Below are 20654 nucleotides of genomic sequence, written 5' to 3' on the forward strand. Positions count from 1 at the left end.
CATGTCAGAGCTAACATTTATCACAAGCAGACAAACTGACACAAAACATAGAATAAGGGGAGTGGTAGACAAGATGGGGAGAGAGGGGGAAGCACACAAACACAACATTTGAGCGCAGGGACATCGGGAGATCTGTGGGAGGGAGAGGGCTTGGGGGGAGGAGGCGTGGCAAGGGGGGGGGGGGAGGAGGAAAAGGGGGTTGGTGGGGGTTCACCTCCAGGCAAGACCTCCAGGCAGTTTTCTTTTCTTTTCCATGGAAACGAGAATTGTCATATCAGATCATCCAGTGAATTAATGGGGAAAGGTCAGAGTTCTGGATTGTGGTTTCACGAAGTTGTGAGATTCTGTTGATGGTAAAGGATATTGAAGATTTTATTGTTTGTCTCGCTACTGAAGGTAGACACTGGACAGAGGTTATGTTTTCACCCCTGTCTGTCTGTGAGCACGACATCTCCAAAAGACATGGACGGATTCTGACGAAACCTGGTGGACACGTTGTGTGTGTAACAAGGACGAATTGATTTGATTTTGGTGAAGATCCGAATCCAGATCCAGGTACAATAATTTTTCTGAATTTCGTAAGGATTTTTCACCATTGAGAGATTTGGCCAAAACAGATATATCGCATATGATATTTCAAAAAGTTATGGATGGATTATGACAAAACTTTGTGGATGAGTTTGTTATGTAACAAGAACCAGCGATTCGATTTTGGTTCAGGTCTGAATCCAGATCTGGCCTGGTGGAGGTGTGCGCTCTACCGAGTACCGTTCGAGATTTTGATGTTTTCAAACCAAACGTGAATTAATTATTTTCTCTTTCAGATCTTTCCCACACATAAGTGCACATGTTCATGTTGTTACGCTCCTCCCACACCCGGATGATCCCTCCTGCCCACTCTCCCCTCGCACTCTTTCCCAGGCCAAGTCCTGTTTCACTTTCAGAGCCATGGCGCATCTGTGGCTTCGGGCTGCTTCCCGTCTAGCGGTTCGGCCGTTACCTGGGAACGTCGGCCGCACTTTGTGCTCGGATCCCAGCTCGTTGTCCATGAGGAGGGAGGTGGAGCAGCCTCGGCAACCATCCCTGGGACAGCTGCGCTTGGAGGATTTACCCGGACCGAGCGCCTCGCGAATGCTCCACTGGATTCTGCTCGGAGGTTACCGGAACCGAACTTGTGATCTCCAGGTATGGTGTTTTGCTCAACCTGGACGTTGACGTGGCTTTTTGTCCTCTATTTTAAGTTTTTTTCATGGGATGGCAGGACTCCAGGAGAGCTGAGGGGGTATGCTCACTCACCTTTGAGTTTCTAGCCTGGGTTCGATTCCGACCCAGCTATAAACTGCCGCCCTGGTGTTTCACATGTTGGGCCAGGCATCAATGTGAACCTAGAAGATACACAAGGAACGTTGTCGCAGGAGGAGGCCATCCATGCCTGCACTAACCAACCCCAGTATCATTACCCATCCACACAAACCAATATCCTCATACCCCTCTATCTCCAAGTCCCATGTAGATACCTTCTGTTATGATTGCTATCACTGGATGCGCCTGCGGTCTACAATTGTTTTTTTTCGTCTACAAGACGGAGACTCGTGTAAGAGCTAACATTAATCAAAAAAAGACACACTGACACATAAAACATAAGATAAAGGGAGCGGGAGACAAGATGGGGAGAGAGAGGGAAGCACACAAGTACAACATTTGAGAGCAGGGACATTGGGAGATCTGTGGGAGGGAGAGGGCTTGGGGGGAGGAGGCGTGGGAAGGCATGGGTGGGGGGAGGGTGAGAGGTATAAAACACATGGACACTGCTAGGACTTCCAGGAAAGATGTAGGAATTTCAAAAAAAGTGGGTCTGTGGGTGAGTTAACGGGGGTAGAAAAGATCAAGGTTTTGGATGGGGGAAGACAAGAGATGGTGTTGAACAGCTGTTTTAAAGACCTGGAGGGGGGAGTGGGATTGAGGAGAGTGGGGGAGTTTGTTCCAGAGGCGGGAAAAAAGAGGAATGAAAAAGTGAAGGTGAGCAGAGAGTCTTTATTTTGGGAGTTTAACCATAAGAGGGTTGCTGGCAGAACTTGTGCGACCTGTAGGAATATTTGGGGGACAGAGCACAGACAGAGCTGGGGGAGCAAGGCCGGAGAGGAGTCGGCAGAAGACAGAAAGATCACCAACCTGCCTGCGGTGAGTGAGTGAAAGGCCCTCGGAGTTAGCTTCATCGCGGGAGATTCCAATGATTCTGAAAGCTTTGGTTTCAACAGCGTGAAGCCGAGCTAGGTGTGAGGCAGGAGCACCGGCCCAGAGGGGGGGAACAGTATTCCATTGAGCTGCGGATGAAAGCCTTGTTGTGGTGAGGAGCTCAGGTGTGCCAAGGAAGGACTTCACACGACGGATGATATCCAGTCAGCGACTGGCTTTGGAGGCCAGCTTGGAAATATGGTTTTCCCAGAAAAGATCATGGCAGATAGTGAGACCCAAAAGCTTGAGTGACAGAAATTATTGGAGAGGATTGTTCAGAAAGTAGATGGGAGGGTTGTCCAGTCGGTCTTTTCGGAGAGACATCGTAAGAGTGTGAGATTTGTCAGGATTGAAAGACATATTCCACTTGTTTGACCAGTCTGTTATTTCGTCCAGGTCTGCAGAGAGTGAGGAGGCTGCAGACTACCGATCTGAGGGATGAAGAATGGAGCGGCAGAGAGTGGAGTCATCAGCAAAGAGATGGAGAGGATTTTCCAGAGAGTCAGAGAGATCATTAATGAAGACCAGAAAAAGCACAGGGCCCAGAACACTGCCTTGGGGAACTCCAGCCTGAACAGGAAGGGGAGAGGAGAGAAACCTATTCAGGGCCACATGTTGACTACGACCAGAGAGGAAGTCCGCAAGCCAAGAGTGGAGATTTCCATGGATATACCATAGGAAGAGAGTTTGGAGAGCAGAGCTGGGTGCCGGACCGTATCGAAGGCACGTGATATGTCAAGGGAGACAGCTCTGATTTCCTGTTTGGCATTGAGGACCTCCATCCATTGTTGAGACAGCAGAAGCAGCATGTCCAGAATAGAGTGACCTGGTCTGAAACCAAATTGATGATCAGAGATCAAGGCTTTGGAGAAGAGGAAAGATTTCATCTCCGAAGCAATGATGGATTCCATGACTTTGCTGATAATTGGGAGCAGGCTGATTGGTCTGTAGTTGCAATGATCTGTTTTTGCACATTTTTTGTGTAAAGCGGTAATGTTTGCTGATTTCCAAGATGCCGGCAGATGACCTTGAGCAAAAGAGAGGGTGAAAAGAACAGAGAGAGGGTGAGATAGAGCGGAAGAGCAGGATTTGCACCTTTATGTATGTATGTATGTGTACTTTCCTCTCTTGCACCTTTATGTATGTATGTATGTATGTATGTAATAAATGTTTCTATACTCGGATATTGGAAATATACTATTGGAAAACTCGAATCATACATACATACATACATACATACATACATACATACATACATACATAAAGGTGCGAGAGGAAAGTACAGTGAGCTGGAGGCAGACTGTCGGAAGGAGGGTTGGCGAGTTTCTTGTCAGCCATTTGAGGTGGGGTGTAGAGGGTATATTGGCAATTCCTTTTTTGCATTTCTTGCTCGGCTTGGAGTGTGTGGTACAGAAAGAAGGAGGATGTGTGACAAAGTTGCCCAGGTTGCCTTGAAAGGCACACTTTGGATATGGAGGAAGTTTATGGAGGCACATCGAACGGTGTAGGTTGAGGTTGTGGGTGGTGGTTCATTTCAGTCTAAAGGTGTAGTGACTGAGCGCGGAAGAGAAATGGAGGTGTGTGTGTGTGTTGCAGGAGTGTGTGTGTGTTGCAGGAGTGGGTGTTGTATCCAGTAATCATACGAAACGTACTGCTTGCGAACGTCAACGGTTTAATCACCAATCACCCAGCCTTCGGCTTCAGGCCTCATGCCAAACCGCGTGCCTCTCTCAGCTCCTCCCACACTTTCTAACCAAACCGCCATTTCCGTTTCCGATGACGTCACTCCCATATTCCAAACATATCAATCATAAACATGTGAATTCCAAATAATAGGTGTGTGTTGCAGGAGTAGGCCGGCAGCCCAGAGCATTTTGGTCAAACGAACAAGGTACCAATATCCGAGTATAGAAACATTTATTGTGTAACCTAACATATTCAGATATGGATGTCTGCCGGGGACCCCCTGCTGCGTGGGGCCCCTGGGGCCCAAAGAGGGGGGCCAAATAATGGGCTGGATCAAACATTGGGGGTACCACATGAAACCAAGTGGAAATCAACAGGTATATCTCACAGAGCACAGAGTGACCACCGCCAGACAAATTTGCCTCTGCATAGGCCCCCCCCAGACCCCCCTTAAAGGGTCCCAAAATTTGGGCTGGATTAAACATAGGAGGTACCACATGAAACCAAGTTAAAATGAACAATTACACTCTACTAAGTATAAAAAACCCATCACCAGACAGATTGTCTGCTGCATAAGGCCCACCAGACACACCCCAAAAGTTGACCCTGGGGGCACTGTGGTAGAATTGGCCTAGAACATATATCAAAAGTACCACATGAAACCAAATGGAAATCAACAGGTACATCTCACAGAGCACAGAATGACCACTGCAAGGGACCCCCTAAAAAGGGTCCACAAATTTGGGATGGATTAAACATTGGAGCTACCACATAATATACAACCAAGTTAAAATGATCAATTACAATCTACTATTAAGTACAATATATCTATCGATTGCCTGCCACATAAGGCCCGCCAGATCCCCCCCCCCCCTGCCCAAAAAGGGTCCCAAAATTTGGGCTAGATTAAACATACCACGTGAAATCTATTTTACATGACATCCAACAGAATTTACAATATATATGCTTAATGCATCCAATGAGTAGATCACTATCAGAAAATCCTTATGATTCTTGAGAGGGTTAGATCTCTGTTTCACTTTCCGAGTCATCACTCCAAGCATTTTCGGAATTTGAATCATCGTCAGACACATTAGCAATATCTTGTTGGTCACTCTTGAGATCCTCTATACTGTCCTCCTCCTGTTCCCCTTCCTGGAAAAGATAATCTGGCAGGGCAGGTCCCAAGAACCAGTCTGGGGTATAGCACCCGTTCTTTTCCTTCCATCCGTAGTTCACAGGATCCAAACCATGTCCTGGATGTGCCGAGTCAGCATTTCCCCAAAGGATGCTAATGAAGTGTGCCCGTTGCAATTTGTTGTGTACAGTCTTTGCACAAGGTGGAAGAAGTGCGCAGTCAACCTCCTTCACATTTGACATCGGGTTTTCCTGAAACAAGATACGTATGGATTCAAATTTAGTTATCCACAATCAATTTCAATTCATGCTGAACTATTTGTATTCAAGATGCCCTTTCGTTTTTCAAAGTCAGTGTTTCCTCAAGTCACCACTTGGATAACACTTAGCTATTTTCTGAAAATTTCAGAAAATTTCTGAAACGTCTTCATTCTTTGGAACAGCCCCCTCAACCTCTTTGAAAAATTCCCGACGGCATGACTTGTGATATTGGGCTTCTTTGGCGATCAGGTCAACTGCACTATGGACTAAAGCTTTGACCCGCTCGTTGCTACTTCTTGGAGCTGCTGCAAATATGCTCTCACAACCGTCTTTTGTAAGACAATCTGACAACGGCTCCACCTTACGGTTGATGGTTTTACGCAGTACAGGACAAAAGATGCAGGAGCCCTTCAAGAAACCTTTCGCATCCGATGGTGGCATCGAACTTCTGCGCCGAGTCTTTGGTTGATTTGAGGGAGAGTCGCTTTGTGAATTTGTTGATGGCCTTTTCACAGCAGTGTAATTTCTGTAGCATTTAGAGTGGTACTTTGCATTACCTGCTTGTTGCTGCATGTTGACTTCTGTAGTTGTATCTATATAGCGATCCGACTTTAGTGCAAGTCTAAACTCTGCCGCCCTCTTCAATGCACCCCACGTTCTGTCCACGAATATCTTCAGTGATTCATCTTGACTCGCTTTACAAATGATGCACACCAGATCGGCTTCACGATTATCAATGTCGGTTGAGCTGCCCTCATCCATCGTGGGTGTGTCTGCAGCCTAGAATAGAACAAAGTATTAGGTTATGGGTTTGTAGCAGGCCCTAAATTTATGTGTTGGCGAATTTTAATTAAAATGAATAAACAGAGTTTGCTTTGTGGAAGAACATTGATGGCTAAATAATTAGGTGCTTCGTGATTATCATGGTCAATGGTCATGGTACACCTCCACTTCAACAAGGATGCATACCTGATTAGATTGTTCACCATCAGCAATGTTGTTAGGGCTGTCATCATCCATCGTGGGTGTGTCTGTTGCCTTAAAGTGAACAAAGCACACATTATATAGTTTATGGTTATTACAAAGCTATTATATCAATTTTGTCATTGAATTTTAGTTGAATGGAATGAACCAAGCCCACCTGAACGATGCATACCTGATTAGTTGTTTAACGATCAGCAATGTCGGTACCACTGTCAAAAATCGTTGTGGGTGTATCTATTGCCTAAACTAGTGGCTATTGCCTGGGTTGGGACAGACTGGTTTGAGATGGAGCACTTTTCAACATATTCTCCCTTATCTGATCATGAGTGAACGAGGTGTGAACAGGCAATTTATGCCACTGCCTGCAAGTTGACCAACAAAATTATGTACACAATTCTAAAATATTGGGAAGAGTATTGTTCCACCCAGAAAAAATGGGACACTTAAAAAAAAAAAAAAGAAAAAAAAGTAGACTTAAACTTAAATACTTAAAACCTAACACTTAAATAGACCAAATAAAACTAAATGCTGGGGGAACTCGCTCAAGACTCAAGATCTGAGGATCGAATTATGCGAGGAAGAAATAAGAGGGACAATGGTATATAAGTAACCTCAAAAAAAACAAAAAAATTGCCAGAAAAGAACGATTTGAGAACTTTAAACAAAGAAACCCACGAATGGAATCAGCACAGCTAAACCAAACCACGAAATATTATGTCAAATGCACTAACAAAAATAAAACTCTATCAATTTAAACTAAGTGTGACTAAACCATGACTAAACACAGTACCAAAGATAGTTACAAATTAAAATCAAAACAGCATTAAAACCAAGTCCAAAACAGTAAAACTCACTTGAAACAATAGTTGAAGCTGAACAAATGTCTGTGGTAAAGCATAATAAATGATCCTTCCTTTGCATTGCCAAGCTGCTGTCTAAATGTATCTACACACACCGTGGAGGTGACTGATCACACTGCCTTGGCCAAGGTTACACAAGAGGCTCCATTGTTTATTGACATTCCCAATGTGTGTAGATGCGATCAGTAATTGATTCAGGGCATTAAGCAAGCTCATGGTAACTGGCATTCACAAAGTGAAGGTGGCAGGGTGCAGTGTTTTTCTTATTTAACACTAGCAGAAGTACCCGGCATTGCCGGGCGGGGGAGGGGAGGGGGAGGGGGAAGGGGAGGGGAGGGGAACGGGGGGAGAGCAAGCCCCTTGGTAAAGCGAGCGATTTTTTTTTTCATAGCATCATAGCATCATAGCGTCATAGCGTTCATAGCGTCATAGCGTTCATAGCGTTATAGCGATTTTTTTTTTCATAGCGTCATAGCGTCATAGCGTTCATAGCGTTCATAATAATAATAATAATTCATTTATTTTGTATAGCGCTTTTCCAGAAGCCCAAAGGCGCTTTGACAGAGTGGCAAACATAATGCATAACAATACATGAAAACATAATGCATGCATGATGCATAATGCAAACATAATGCATAACAATACATGAAAACAACAATTGCAAAAAGACAAGAATCAATAGGGAAATATTTAAAGCAAAAGGAGGGAGAAGGAGAAGAGATAGTCAGGGGTTAAATGCTGTGGGTTGAATGTTGAATGCAGTGTTGAACAGGTGGGTCTTTAGTGATGTTTTGAATGTGGTGAGTGAGGAGGAGTCTCTGATGGTGTGAGGTAGTGAGTTCCAGAGGGTGGGAGCAGCGATGGAGATGGCCCTGTCCCCCCAGGATCTGAATTTGGTCCAGATGGAGGGGGTCAGGAGGTTGGTACCAGCAGAGCGGAGGTTGCGGGTGGGAGTGTGTCTGGAGAGGAGGTCAGCCAGGTAGGATGGGGCCAGGTTATGGAGGGCTTTGTATGTCAAGAGGAGGATTTTGTACTGGATTCTCTGGGAGATGGGGAGCCAGTGAAGCTTGTAAAGGACGGGGGTGATGTGGTCACGGGTCCGGGAATAGGTGAGTAGACGGGCAGCGGAGTTCTGAATGTATTGGAGTTTATTGGTGATTTTTGAGGGTGAACCATAGAGGAGGCTATTGCAGTAGTCCAGACGGGAGGTGATGAAGGCGTGGATGAGGGTTTCTGCAGCCGTGGAGGAGAGGGATGAGCGGAGACGGGCGATGTTTTTCAGGTGAAAGAAGGCTGACTTTGTGATCTGTTTAGTGTATTTGTCGAAGGAAAGGGTTTGGTCAAAGATGACGCCAAGATTCCGGATGTGAGGGGAGGTGGATACTGGGATACCGTCGATGTTGAGGGCAAAGTTATGGGTGGATTTTGTGAGCGTTTTTGGGCCAATGATGATTATTTCAGATTTATCACAGTTAAGCTTGAGGAAGTTGATTTGAAGCCAGGATTTTATTTCAGTGATGCAGTTTGTCAGGATAGAGTGGGTGTCGGTGGAGACGGACTTGGTGGAGATGAAAAGCTGGATGTCATCGGCGAAGCAGTGGAATTGGAGACCATGACGGCGGATTAAGTGACCGAGCGGGGACAGGTAAAGGATGAAGAGGAGGGGGCCAAGAACTGAACCTTGGGGGACACCTTGGGGGAGGGGAGCAGTGGGGGATTTGCAGTTATTGATGGAGATGAACTGGCATCTGTCAGAGAGGTATGATTTAATCCAAGAGAGGGCAGTGCCGGTAACGTTAAAGGTGGATTCAAGTCGGGTGAGGAGGATAGTGTGATCGATGGTGTCAAAGGCAGCGCTGAGGTCGAGGAGGACGAGAATGTTGAGGTTGCCAGCGTCAGAGGAGAGGAGAAGGTCATTGGTGATTTTGAGGAGAGCAGTTTCAGTACTGTGGTTGGACCGGAATCCGGATTGGAATGTTTCATACAGGTTATTGGCAGAGAGATGATGTTTGAGTTGAGTGGCTACAGCGCATTCCAAAACTTTTGACAGAAAGGGTAGGTTGGAGATGGGTCTGAAGTTGTTTAGGGTGTCAGGGTTTAGACCAGGTTTTTTTAGAATGGGGGTAACAGCAGCAATTTTGAGGGAAGGTGGGACGATGCCTGTAGACAGGGAGGAGTTTATTGTTGCAATGATAAGTGGAGAGAGAGCAGGGAGGGAGGCTTTGACAAAGCTGGAGGGGATGGGGTCAAGAGTGCAGGTGGCAGTTTTCATTCCTATGAGGAGTTCAGAGAGGTCAGTAGGGGAGATTGGGGAGAACCGAGACAGGGGATGGCAGGACAAGGGGGGGCAGGTGGTTGGAGGGGGAGCGGGTGCGGCGGTGGTCAAGCTGTTGTAGATGTTGTCAATTTTGCGTTGGAAGAAAGAGAGGAAGGAGATGCAGTTGTCTACTGTGAATGACTGGGTGGTGGTGTTCAGGGGGCGGAGGAGTTTGTTTATTGTCGAGAAGAGTGCTTTTGGGTTTCCGGAGCCAGAGTGGATAATTTGAGAGTAGTAGGCAGAGCGGGCGCGGGAGAGGGCATCTTTGTAGTGTTGTAGGTGGTCCTTGTAGGCTTGGGAGTGAACTGTGAGACCCGTTTTATTGCGGAGTCTTTCAAGTTGGCGAGCACGAGTTTTCATCAGGTGGAGTTCAGGGGTAAACCAGGGAGCAGAATGGGTGAAAGAAACTGTTTTGGTTTTTACAGGTGCAAGCTGGTCAAGGCAGGAGGAGAGAGTGTGGTTGTAGTAGTCAGTGAGGTCGGAAGGGGTGTGGAGGTCAATGAAGGGAGAAGTGGACATTTTTTCAGAGAGGGTGGATGAGAATGAGGTAGGTGAAAGAGCGTTTAGCTTACGGAAGTTGATTGTGCGATAATGCCTTGGTGTTGGGGCGGGGATGTTGATGGTCAGAGTGATGGCTAAGTGGTCAGAGAGGGTGAGGTCGGAGCCATAGAGATGGTGCAAATTTAATCCAGTGGAGCAGACAAGGTCCAAAATGTGACCACGGATATGGGTAGGAAAGTCGACATGTTGAGTGAGGTTAAAGCAGGTGAGTAAATCAGTGAAGTCAGTGGTTATTGTGGAGTCAGTGGAGTCCATGTGGATATTGAAATCACCAAGGAGGAGGATTGAGGGGGAGAGGGAACATAGCTGGGTCAGAAAGTAGGAGTAGTCAGACAGGAATGATGGGTGTGGTTTGGGAGGGCGGTAGACGACAGCCATGACTGACTGCGTGCGACCATAGAGTTTTAAAGCCAGGTGTTCAAATGATGGAGCAGATGAGATGGAGATGAGGTTGGTCTTGATGTCTTGACGGTGGATAACGGCAATTCCACCACCTCGGCCCTCCGAGCGTGGTTTATTGACGTAGGAATATCCATTGGGTGTGGTGAGGTTAAGTGTGTAGTAGTCCAGAGGTTGTTGCCAGGTTTCGGTGAGACAGAGAAAGTCCAGTTTGTTATCCAGGATGTATTCGTTCAGGATGAGGCATTTGTTGTTGAGGGACCGGGTGTTGAACAGGGTGAGCTTGATGTTGTTTTGAACAGCAGGGATCAATTCAGGTGATTTAGCCAGGGTTCGTAGGCAGGAGGTGCGATCGTGTGCGTTGCTGTGACCAGGTGCGCTGGGACGAAGAGTGAGAGTGCGCTGAGCCGACCAGAGGATGGGGATGGAGTGACCTGATTGCAAATAAACAAACTTACGACCGGAGCCACGGTGAATGTACCTGGGTCGTCGGAGGAGTCCATTTGATTTAATGGCAGAGATGCATGATGGGGTGGAGCGGGTACCGAGCAGAAGAAGCCCTGCGGCTGAGTACCTCAGAGCCATGCCAGGCAGGAGCGAAGGGACGAGTACGAGGCCAAGGTCGAGGAGGCAAAGCGGCAAACGCAGCGGCAAACGACTGCAGCCGCTAATGAAGACCACAGCGGCAAACAGCCACCGCCGCAAACAACGGGAGCGGGCCTGAGGAAATAGTGGAGGAGCCGGGCAGGCGAAGCCAGGAGCAGAGCCGGGACCGAGCAGAGGGCAGACCCAACGGTCAAAAATCCGCCACGACCACCAGAAAAGCAAACTATGTACAATGGCCCAGTCGGAGAAGCGGCGAACAAGTAACGCCAGCGTCCTCTCCAGACCGGACCGGAAGCGGAAGTCATAGCGTTTCATAGCGTCATAGCGATTTTTTTTTTTTCATAGCGTCATAGCGTTCATCGCGTTTATATCGTTCATAGCGTTTCATAGCGTCATAGCGATTTTTTTTTTCATAGCGTCATAGCGTCATATCGTTCATAGCGTCATAGCATTCATAGCGTTTCATAGCGTCATAACGTCATAGCGTTCATAGCGTCATAGCGATTTTTTTTTTTCATAGCGTCATAGCGTCATCACGTGATCGCTCTGAGCGAATCAGCGCCCACCTGCTCTGATTCCGTTGATTCCGTGCGCTGAAATGCGCTGAGGTAAATATGAATAAAAAATCTGGATCGTCAAATATTTTGAGTTCGGCCATGTTCGTCCCAGGCTCAATGGCCATGTCTATGCCAAATATCAAGCACGTAAGCCTCTCCGTTTAGGAGTCTATCGGTAACATTACACACACACACACAAACTGTGTTTTATATTGTTGCGGATATGGGATTTGGCCTCCATCCATATCCGCTTGTAAATATTCCCCTATTTCCCCAATACTCCCCAACTATCCCCAATCCCCCATTCCCTAGTCCCATTGTCTGTAAACAACACTCTGTAGCCCCGACCTTCCCCTTTTTCCCCCATTAAATGTCGTGCCCAGGTTCACCGCATCTCACGTAGACAACTATAGGACATCTTGCTAGTTATTCTTCGTCTATGTCAGTTAAGGACTCGTTTCCATTAATTCTGACTCTTCGTTGCACCAGAATGTGATTGTATGGCACCGTTAGTAAGTTTAGGACCTCCCAATACCTCCCCGCATCTCTTCCTCATGGAACAACAACACCAACAACAACAACAGCGGGGGCGGCGCGGCGGCGGCGCGGGGAGTGTGCGTCCTCACTCCGGCTTGGTTAGCCGCCATTGACCATGTGCTCCGACGGGGTTACCACTCAGGGGCTCACTGTCAGCTCCTCGTCAAGGGCGGAGCCCGGTAACCCCCCGCACCCAATAAGAAGCGGCGGACCGATTCCATCTGGGGCGGAGCTAACGAGCCGAGGGCGTGTCACTCCCCGCTGGACATGCGCAGGAAGACGGAGGTGACGTCAGATGCGCCTCAGCTACGAAGAAGAAAGGACGCCACCTCCTAGCGCTGAGAGATACCTCCCGCATCTCTGGACCGGACCGAGTCGATTCTGCCCCTGAGCCAAGGTGCACCTTGAGCCATCGACTACCTGCCCTTCCTTGCCATCAATCCCTGTGTGAGTCAGTCTTGTCCCGTTTGTCTGTGGTCTGTTGGGGCTAAGATAAGACCGTGTCTAAGTGCCCACCTTTCTGTGCTGTACCTCTTGTGTCGTGTAATCTAAACGTCCTGCATACCCAATATTATATCCTCCTCCGGAGGTCTTGAGAACTGTACCCCTGGTGTCGTGTCATTTAACCCAGCCGTTGTGTCCTTTCCTTCATTGATTTGGCATAGCGCGATTCGGCCAACGTTCGAGTGTAATCGGGTAACTTGTGTGAACACGGCGGCCATTCCGCTCGGTCAAGCAACATCTAAGTCGTGTCCGTAACAATATATATAGATTGTACTTTACTGATAACAGCTGATAGGAGTCAGAATGATTAGGCTATGAGCCAGACCCTCAAATTTTCGACATTATGCTCAATCAGAGGGAGGATGGCTAACAGTTATTTTTGGCAAGGCCAGGGACCCTAGTGCTGAAAAAAATGTGATAGCAGTGTGAAACTCTTAGCCGTATCTGTGTTATCATCACATTTGTCAGACCACCCCAATAACGCTTTCGGTAATTTTCCGCCTAAGATTTAGGGGGTAGGGTTCGTTTTGGGGCTTTCAAATAATATCTCCTATATGTATCAGTTAGTGTTGTATACCAGGTGAAAGGTAATTGAATTATCTTTCACATGATGTATAGAAAGTGCCTGTGTGATATATAGTAACCTCTTTATGATCATTAAAACATAATTATTTCCGCCAACCCTCAAAAATTTATCACAAAATCCCCAATGAAAACAAAATTAGGCAAAAATTCAGTTTGGCGGATATTAAATGAATTTTTGAATTTGAGAAACACACAGTATGATTAAAGTCAAATTTGGGCCTTAAATCTCATACACCTTGATAAAGATGAGAAAATCCAATATACAGTAGTTGCTGTAACCATGACCTAAAATCCATAAATGTATATTTTTCCGCTCTTATGATATATTGATTTACATTTTACGATTTTTGACCGACAAGCATGTATATAGTTTGTATACCATTATTGGTCTAAAAATAGTATATATAATATTGGGATGTAAGCCATATATAGGCCAAAAAGTACTGAAATTGGTGTCAGAAATGTCTAATTCTAAAAATATGAAGGCATTATGACCAAACTGTATGTGGTGTTCTTGAATATACCACAGACGTATGATGCATGTGATGATTAACCTACTCCATGTATATGTATGTATCCTGATGTACCCTAACTTGGCGAGATAATTTACATCATATTCATGCAAACGTTTTTAGTCTTGTAGTGTTGTATGGTTCTCTTATATTACCAGCTATACATAAAGTAAACCAAAGGAAAACAATGTACTTTCTATTTAAGCAACATATATTTATAGACATCATACCATAAAGTACACGAGTTATCAATTCAGCGTACACCATATTTGTTACACATATGTACATGATCTTTCTCCATACAGTTCTACAATTCAGAAGTTATCCTCGTCATCGTCGTCGTCTTCTTCATCGTCTTCTGCCGAACTGTCATCACTCTCACCATACACTCTCTGGTTGTCACATGTGGTGAGTTTGCACATGTCTGTGCACTTCAAACCACTGGCCATGCAGACACACATGGGTAGTGTGCATCTTTTCGAACAGGTGCATGCCAGTAAATCCAGAACCGCCTGTGGTGCGGGCTGTCCTTGCATCCAGTCGACTGCCAGCTGCACGCGACCATCCTGGGTATCCCAGTGCCATCCTTTCCCGATTGGACTCGGTACTGCTGGATCCATCTTGAGACTCCTCTTCCAAATAGCGGCTTGATAGTTGGCTCGCTGCGCATGTTTGGTTAAGCAGTCTTTGCACGGAGGTAGCTGGTGACTGTCGATCTCTCCCCTCTTGGCACAGAACAGGTGATATCTCAAGTCATTCACCTTCACTGTCCCCGACTTCGGTGCGTACATGAGACAAGTGAAGTTCTCCAATTTATCCATCAGTTCCTCACTGACGTCCCAGTCCTCTCCCAGCTGTGTACATGCATCCTGCACATCTTTGTTGGTTCTGATGAGTTTTAGTGCAGTCAGTTTTCCTCGTCCAGCGAACGTGCTGACTGTGTCGCATCCGGTATAGGCATGCATTCCAATTAGGGCCTGACATACATTTGTGCCGACTGACTTTCCTATTTTCCCTATGTCTAGGATTTTAGCCCTTGCTTTGGTGCCACATTTCTGAAACAACTTGGCATGAATCTTGGTATGAAATGCCAAGCCAATGACAAGTACGTCGGTGTCATCTGAGCTAATAAGCACAGACTGGTATCCATGTGCGGCAGCATGGGCAGCATGCAAGAACAGACGACCATCTGCTTCCTCGTGTGTGCTTTCCAGGGCCACTACTTCTTGGCTAGCATCAGATGTGATCTGATAACACTTGTCATCAATTGTTACAAAGAGAACCTTTCCCTGTAGGCGTCTGATGTACTCTGGTTTCTTCCACTCTTCGACCAGGAACATGATAAGACTTGACTTGTTCCCAACATAGCTGAGAAACTTGCGCCATTGCCTTACAATTTGAGATGCCGTGATGTTTTTCAGCTCAAGTCCAAGTTCTTCCCCCCTGGTTAACCGTTTGCTGTTTTTGATGGAAGTCTCCTTGTAGGTGTCAAAGACGACATCGATCCTCTGGCTACTGCATCCATCCTTCAGGGCCATGGATAGGACAATCATGGCCACTTCGGCAAATGTAGTTTGATCACCTGCCACCTTCTGTATAAGGAGCATCCCGTCAATAATTGTTGCCGAATTGTCGGGTATCCTTTCAGCCGGGGTCACAGTCCTTTGCAAGGCCGTGGCTAGGGCAGCTTTGTTGGTTTTCCGTAGAAGGCCTTCGGGTGTCGCCAGGGCCCATGGCAAGGGACCTAGAGGATGAGATAGCACCTCTGCCATGTGAAGATCTCGGCCCTGTGCCATCACGATAATTCTACCAAATAGAGCTCTGTCTGCTTGAAGAATTACTGCCCTGCCATTGCTTCTGCATTCCTTCTTCTTAGTGAGGTTGCTGAAAGTCTTCAACTTGTTCAGTTGCAAAGGGTCGTGGAATTTCTTGATTGGTGGGTTGCTCTCAAGTCGCTCAATCTTGAAGTTTGTGTAGCACTTGTGTCCGACTTCCCATGCTTTCTCCAGATCCTTGGCAATATTTGGAGGGGCTGCGCGTGCGGTGGAAATACTGATGAGAGAGCTGGCCATAGTGAATGGGTTCACCCAACTCTGGATCAGAGTTATCAGTGATGATACAGCGTCCTCATCTTTCTTGAGCCGTGTTTGCTGCAGATCCGCGTGTTGTACGTGTGTGTTGCTCACATTCACCATTTCCCTCATCTGGCGGAGAAACGCACTCCTGTGTTCGGATGTGACATAGTAGCGCTTCACTGCTCCAGATTTCAAGTTGAACCTGGTAGTGCCACCTGGTGTCTGTGTGTCTTTGTTGACAGTGACCTCAGTAGTTTGGTCAACTGGAATGCGTCCAAACGGATTGCTTTTTGACATTTGAACTGAGAAGTACCCATCCGAGAACGCTTGGAAGATGCCAGGGTGCTGCGTTGGAAGGTTTGTCATTTGTGCGTAGTATGCTGATAAATACCGTGCATAGTTGATTTTGTCGTATGCGAAGCACCAAGGAATCATGGCTTGGATAGCAGATAGATGTAATGGCCAATTACCTTCTTGGGAAGCGTGCAGTAGAGCAAGCAAGACCGTTTCAACGATATCCACGTACGACATCCAGAATGACGACAATTCACCATTATCATGACGAAGGTGATGCAGGAATTGCTTCCAAACAGCCTGAACTTCTTCACACGATTGATCTTCCAACAGGTTGTTCCACTGGCTCTCATCTTGTCCCAATTCAGCAACTTCTGCTAACAACGTAGTGACCGTCTGTGTTGCCTCTGGTCGCATCTTTTCCAACCAAGGGAGAAATTCAATCCACGCAAGCCTCATGAATGCTTCGTAGATGCTCTTATGTACACGGACTGCTCGGTTGTACATCTTCCCCTCCATAACCCGATTGAGTGAGCCTTCTGCGACGATTCCTGTTTCGATGCAAAAGTCTCTAAGACCAGCATCTTGGAAACGAGCACCAAGAATCGACATCACATTGCAGATTGTGTGGAACGTGCCGAGGCGAAGTACGATGTTAGCATATGTGTCTGTGTGTTTCCAGACGATCTCGGCAGCCTTAGCATACAGGGCCTGATCCATGACGACGACGATGTCCTGCAAGTGTAGGATCTGTCGGACGCTTTCAGACTGCTTCAAGATTTCTGCGACTGTGGACATCTCTGTAGCTGGTGCATTTATTGTAGGCATATATCTAACAATATCCTGAGAGACGCTGATAGATGCCCTGACGGTGATGTTGAATCCTGTCCAACTTGGTGTTTTTTGTGTTACTGGGTCCACCTGACGGGCAATGACCCAAAGAAGATTCTTGATTTGAGCAACTTCCATAGCCATCTTGTTTTCCGCTGCAGCTGTTGATAATGTTTGTAGTGGATGAGGCCCAACACGTTCACCTGCAATGTAGACAGGCAGTGTTTCTTCTGTTATGCAGACTGTTCTTTGCTTGAGCTTCTCGATCTTCGGAAGTGGCTCCTTTGGAAGGTGTGGTCCATACATTTTGGCCTGCACTGCACTGCAATGCCATTGACTCGATGTGTTGTTCCTTTCCCGGTCAGCGTCTCTTCCAGTCTATCAATGTTATCCCATGCCAAGTTTGTGAATACATACGGCTGGATGCTGCTTGGTAGGACTGTTTGCTCATTTAAGTTTGCTGCAAGTTTTTGAAGACATAGTGCAGTGTCATTTTCCTCCAGTTGAGTGTAGGATATTGCATGTCCAAGATGGTTCAATGTGCGAATTAGTTCTACGTTCCCTGTGAGAGTCTTAACTGCATATGGGAGCAACATGTGTTTCGGAGGCTTTTGTTGTCCACAGCTCACTGCATAGATAATGTCCTGGCTGAAAGATTGCATCAGCATGATGACCCTGTTTGATGGAAGCTCGTTTTCCGGATCTCCAGTCAAGAGGCCAAGCATAAAGCGCTGGAGATAGACGGGAACGACGAAAGAGTCATTGTCGACGTCGGCTGGATGATAGGGCCATGGAGTTGGTTTGTTATCCTTCCTTATCATCGATCTGATGTGTGTCGATGTCTGATCAATGACTTTGGACATGTTTGATGATTTCCCTTTCCAAATGCTCAGTTGTTGTTTAAGTGTTTGTATTTCTTTGACAGCATCTTGTCGTGTTACATTATCAGGTACGACAATCAGTTTTCCACTGTTGTCTTGAAAGATGTGAACGCTATTTCCAAGATCAGTTTCCGGTTTCCGTGCGAGGTTTTTTCTTGTAGCAGTTCTTATCCCATGCAACCCTCTTGATGTCATTATCGATTGTAGGTGCTCTACCAGCGTTGTCATCCTAACAATTTCCTTATTCGGGATTATATGGTTCCGGATGTATACTAGCAACTCATTGTATGCTTCTTCTTCAGTGTAGTCAGATTCGTTTGTGGCGGCCGTGTTTCTGTCATGTGCATCTTTAGTGCTTGGTCTCGTGTAACTTCTGTAGCAAGAGAAATGGTATCGTGCTTCAGCTGCCACAATGTCTCTACTTGTGGCAGCCATGATTTTCGTGTCACATTTACGCACGGCGCTGTTTCGCAGTGTTTCATCTGCTCTCAGATCAACAGCCTTGCTCAACTTTTCATGGGATGACGTTCCCTTGCACCACTTGGTCTTTCCACAGAATATACAATCCGGTTCATAGATGCGTGATTCCGAAGATGCCCTTCTGGCTTGTCTCTTGCTCGCTGAACATGTTGCAGCAGCATCGTCGGTTAAATTGGATTCAGCTTTTCGTTTCAGTGCTTCCAAATCTCGCTTCATGGTGAACACGCTCCTGCACTGCCTGTGGTAGAATACTCGGGGAATCTCCTTCTCTGGCAGCGACTGAGCAAGGTCGAGAATGGGTGCATGGTTCCGTATTTTGGCCGCATCCAGCAATGTAGTCCACGAATCGAATGTTTGAGGGCTTATGAGCGGATCTTCTGGTTTGACATCTAACGATAGCTTATGAATGATACAAACGTCCTTGGGAACTTTCTGAGTGATCGCAATCTCCATTGCAAGTATTTGTTCAATTGTCTATCTGCGGTACACTCTGTTTCACCACCACCAATATCACCACCACCGTCTCACCTGGAAAGACACATAATATCGAATGAGACCACCACCACCACCACTACTACAAATTAGCATCAGTTGCTATAGTTGCTTAAAAATGTATTCTGCACCAACAAATCTACAAAGAGAAATACATTAGATGTCGTGCACCGCTGTCATGGTTGCAAATCACCTAAAATATAATGAAAATATTGACATTGATGACAACATTCGTATTAGCATGTCTACACATATTGCATTGAATTTCATTGAGTTTCAGTCACAAGCAGAATAAAAGAGTGTTGTGTTCCTGGAATATTTTGTCCAAGACTGGTTAAACAACCTATGTCGATCAGGTAGCCTAATTGTGCAAAGGTGCACATGCCTAGCTGAGCATAGCCTAGCCTAGGCCTATATTATATAGTAGACCTGCTTTCATTATCTGATCAGATACATTTAGTCACAAGAAACAGTTCCATGCCATTTCCATGACTTTTTAACAGTAGGCCTAATCTATTGTGCCATTATTCTATTTTGCATGTAAGCTCATAAGCCTCAATTTACTTACATTCATCTCGAAGAAGATCCTTCTATCTTTAACAACAAGACATGACCTTGACCATTGTTGACTCTCAAAGCAGACGTTAAAAGCTCTGCTGCCACCTATGTTTCATTACACATGCTGTGGCGCCCTCTTTGGAAGTGCAGACTCAGATTGTCTGGTACTCTCTATGCAGAGGAAAATTTGTCTGGTAGTGGTCATTCTGTACTCTGTGAGATGTACCTGTTTATTTAAACTTACTTGCAATTATACCATACCATAGTGTCCACGGGGTCAACTTTTGGGGGTGTCTGGCGGGCCTTATGCAGCAGACAATCTGTCTGGCAATGGTTTTTTATACTTAGTACAGTGTAATTGTTCATTTTAACTTGGTTTCATGTGGTACTTTTGATATATGTTCTAGGCCAATTCTACCACAGTGCCCCCAGGGTCAACTTTTGGGGTGTGTCTGGCGGGCCTTATGCAGCAGACAATCTGTCTGGCGATGGGTTTTTTATACTTAGTAGAGTGTAATTGGTCATTTTAACTTGGTTTCATGTGGTACCTCCTATGTTTAATCCAGCCCAAATTTTGGGACCCTTTCAGGGGGGTCTGGGGGGGGCCTATGCAGAGGCAAATTTGTCTGGCGGTGGTCACTCTGTGCTCGGTGAGATGTACCTGTTGATTTCCACTTGGTTTCATGTGGTACCCCCAATGTTTGATCAAGCCCATTATTTGGCCCCCCTCTTTGGGCCCCAGGGGCCCCACGCAGCAGGGGGTCTCCAGAAGACATCCATATCTGAATATGTTAGGTTACACAATAAATGTTTCTGTACTCGGATATTGGTACCTTGTTCGTTTGACCAAAATGCTCTGGGCTGCCGGCATAGAGTGGGTGTGGTTTTGCATGAATGTGTTTTTGTTTGAGTGGTGCATGTTGTAAGGGTAGGTGGTCGGTTGTTTTTATGTTTTTTTTGGTGTGTGAGTGAGTGGATGAGGGGCTATGGATTCTGGGAGTGGAGGTTGTTTTGTTTTTGTAGTCTGTGTTCTCACTGGCTGGGGGTGGGGGTATGTACGCATCCGGGTGTAGCTGCTGCATGTGGAGGCGTATGTGCCCCTGCTGGCCCACCTTAGCTGACCGTATCGAGGTTGAAGGGCCGAAACGGGATGATGCTGAGGACCCGGTCAGTGAGGCACACTTGTGACCAGGTGTGTTTTGAAATTATGTGTATATATATATATATATATATATATATATATATATATATATATATATATATATATCAATCAAGTAATGAACAGCGGTTGGGAATTATATT

The 20654-nt window shown here is 46.2% G+C and overlaps 1 protein-coding gene across 1 annotated transcript in view; it reads left to right on the top strand.

The window, feature by feature from the left end:
- The first annotated feature begins 873 nt into the window (after positions 1-873).
- CYP27A1 (cytochrome P450 family 27 subfamily A member 1) overlaps positions 874-20654 on the top strand; it is a 143377-nt gene continuing 123596 nt past the window's right edge. Inside the window, exon 1 of the mRNA XM_068123560.2 lies at positions 874-1185. Within this exon, the coding sequence (XP_067979661.1) occupies positions 949-1185 (237 nt within the window). The 5' untranslated portion in view covers positions 874-948. The remainder of the gene's footprint in view (positions 1186-20654) is intronic.

Source organism: Myxine glutinosa, chromosome 7, assembly GCF_964187855.1.
Source record: "Myxine glutinosa chromosome 7, kmMyxGlut1.1, whole genome shotgun sequence".
In the NCBI taxonomy this organism is placed as follows: Eukaryota; Metazoa; Chordata; class Myxini; order Myxiniformes; family Myxinidae; genus Myxine; species Myxine glutinosa.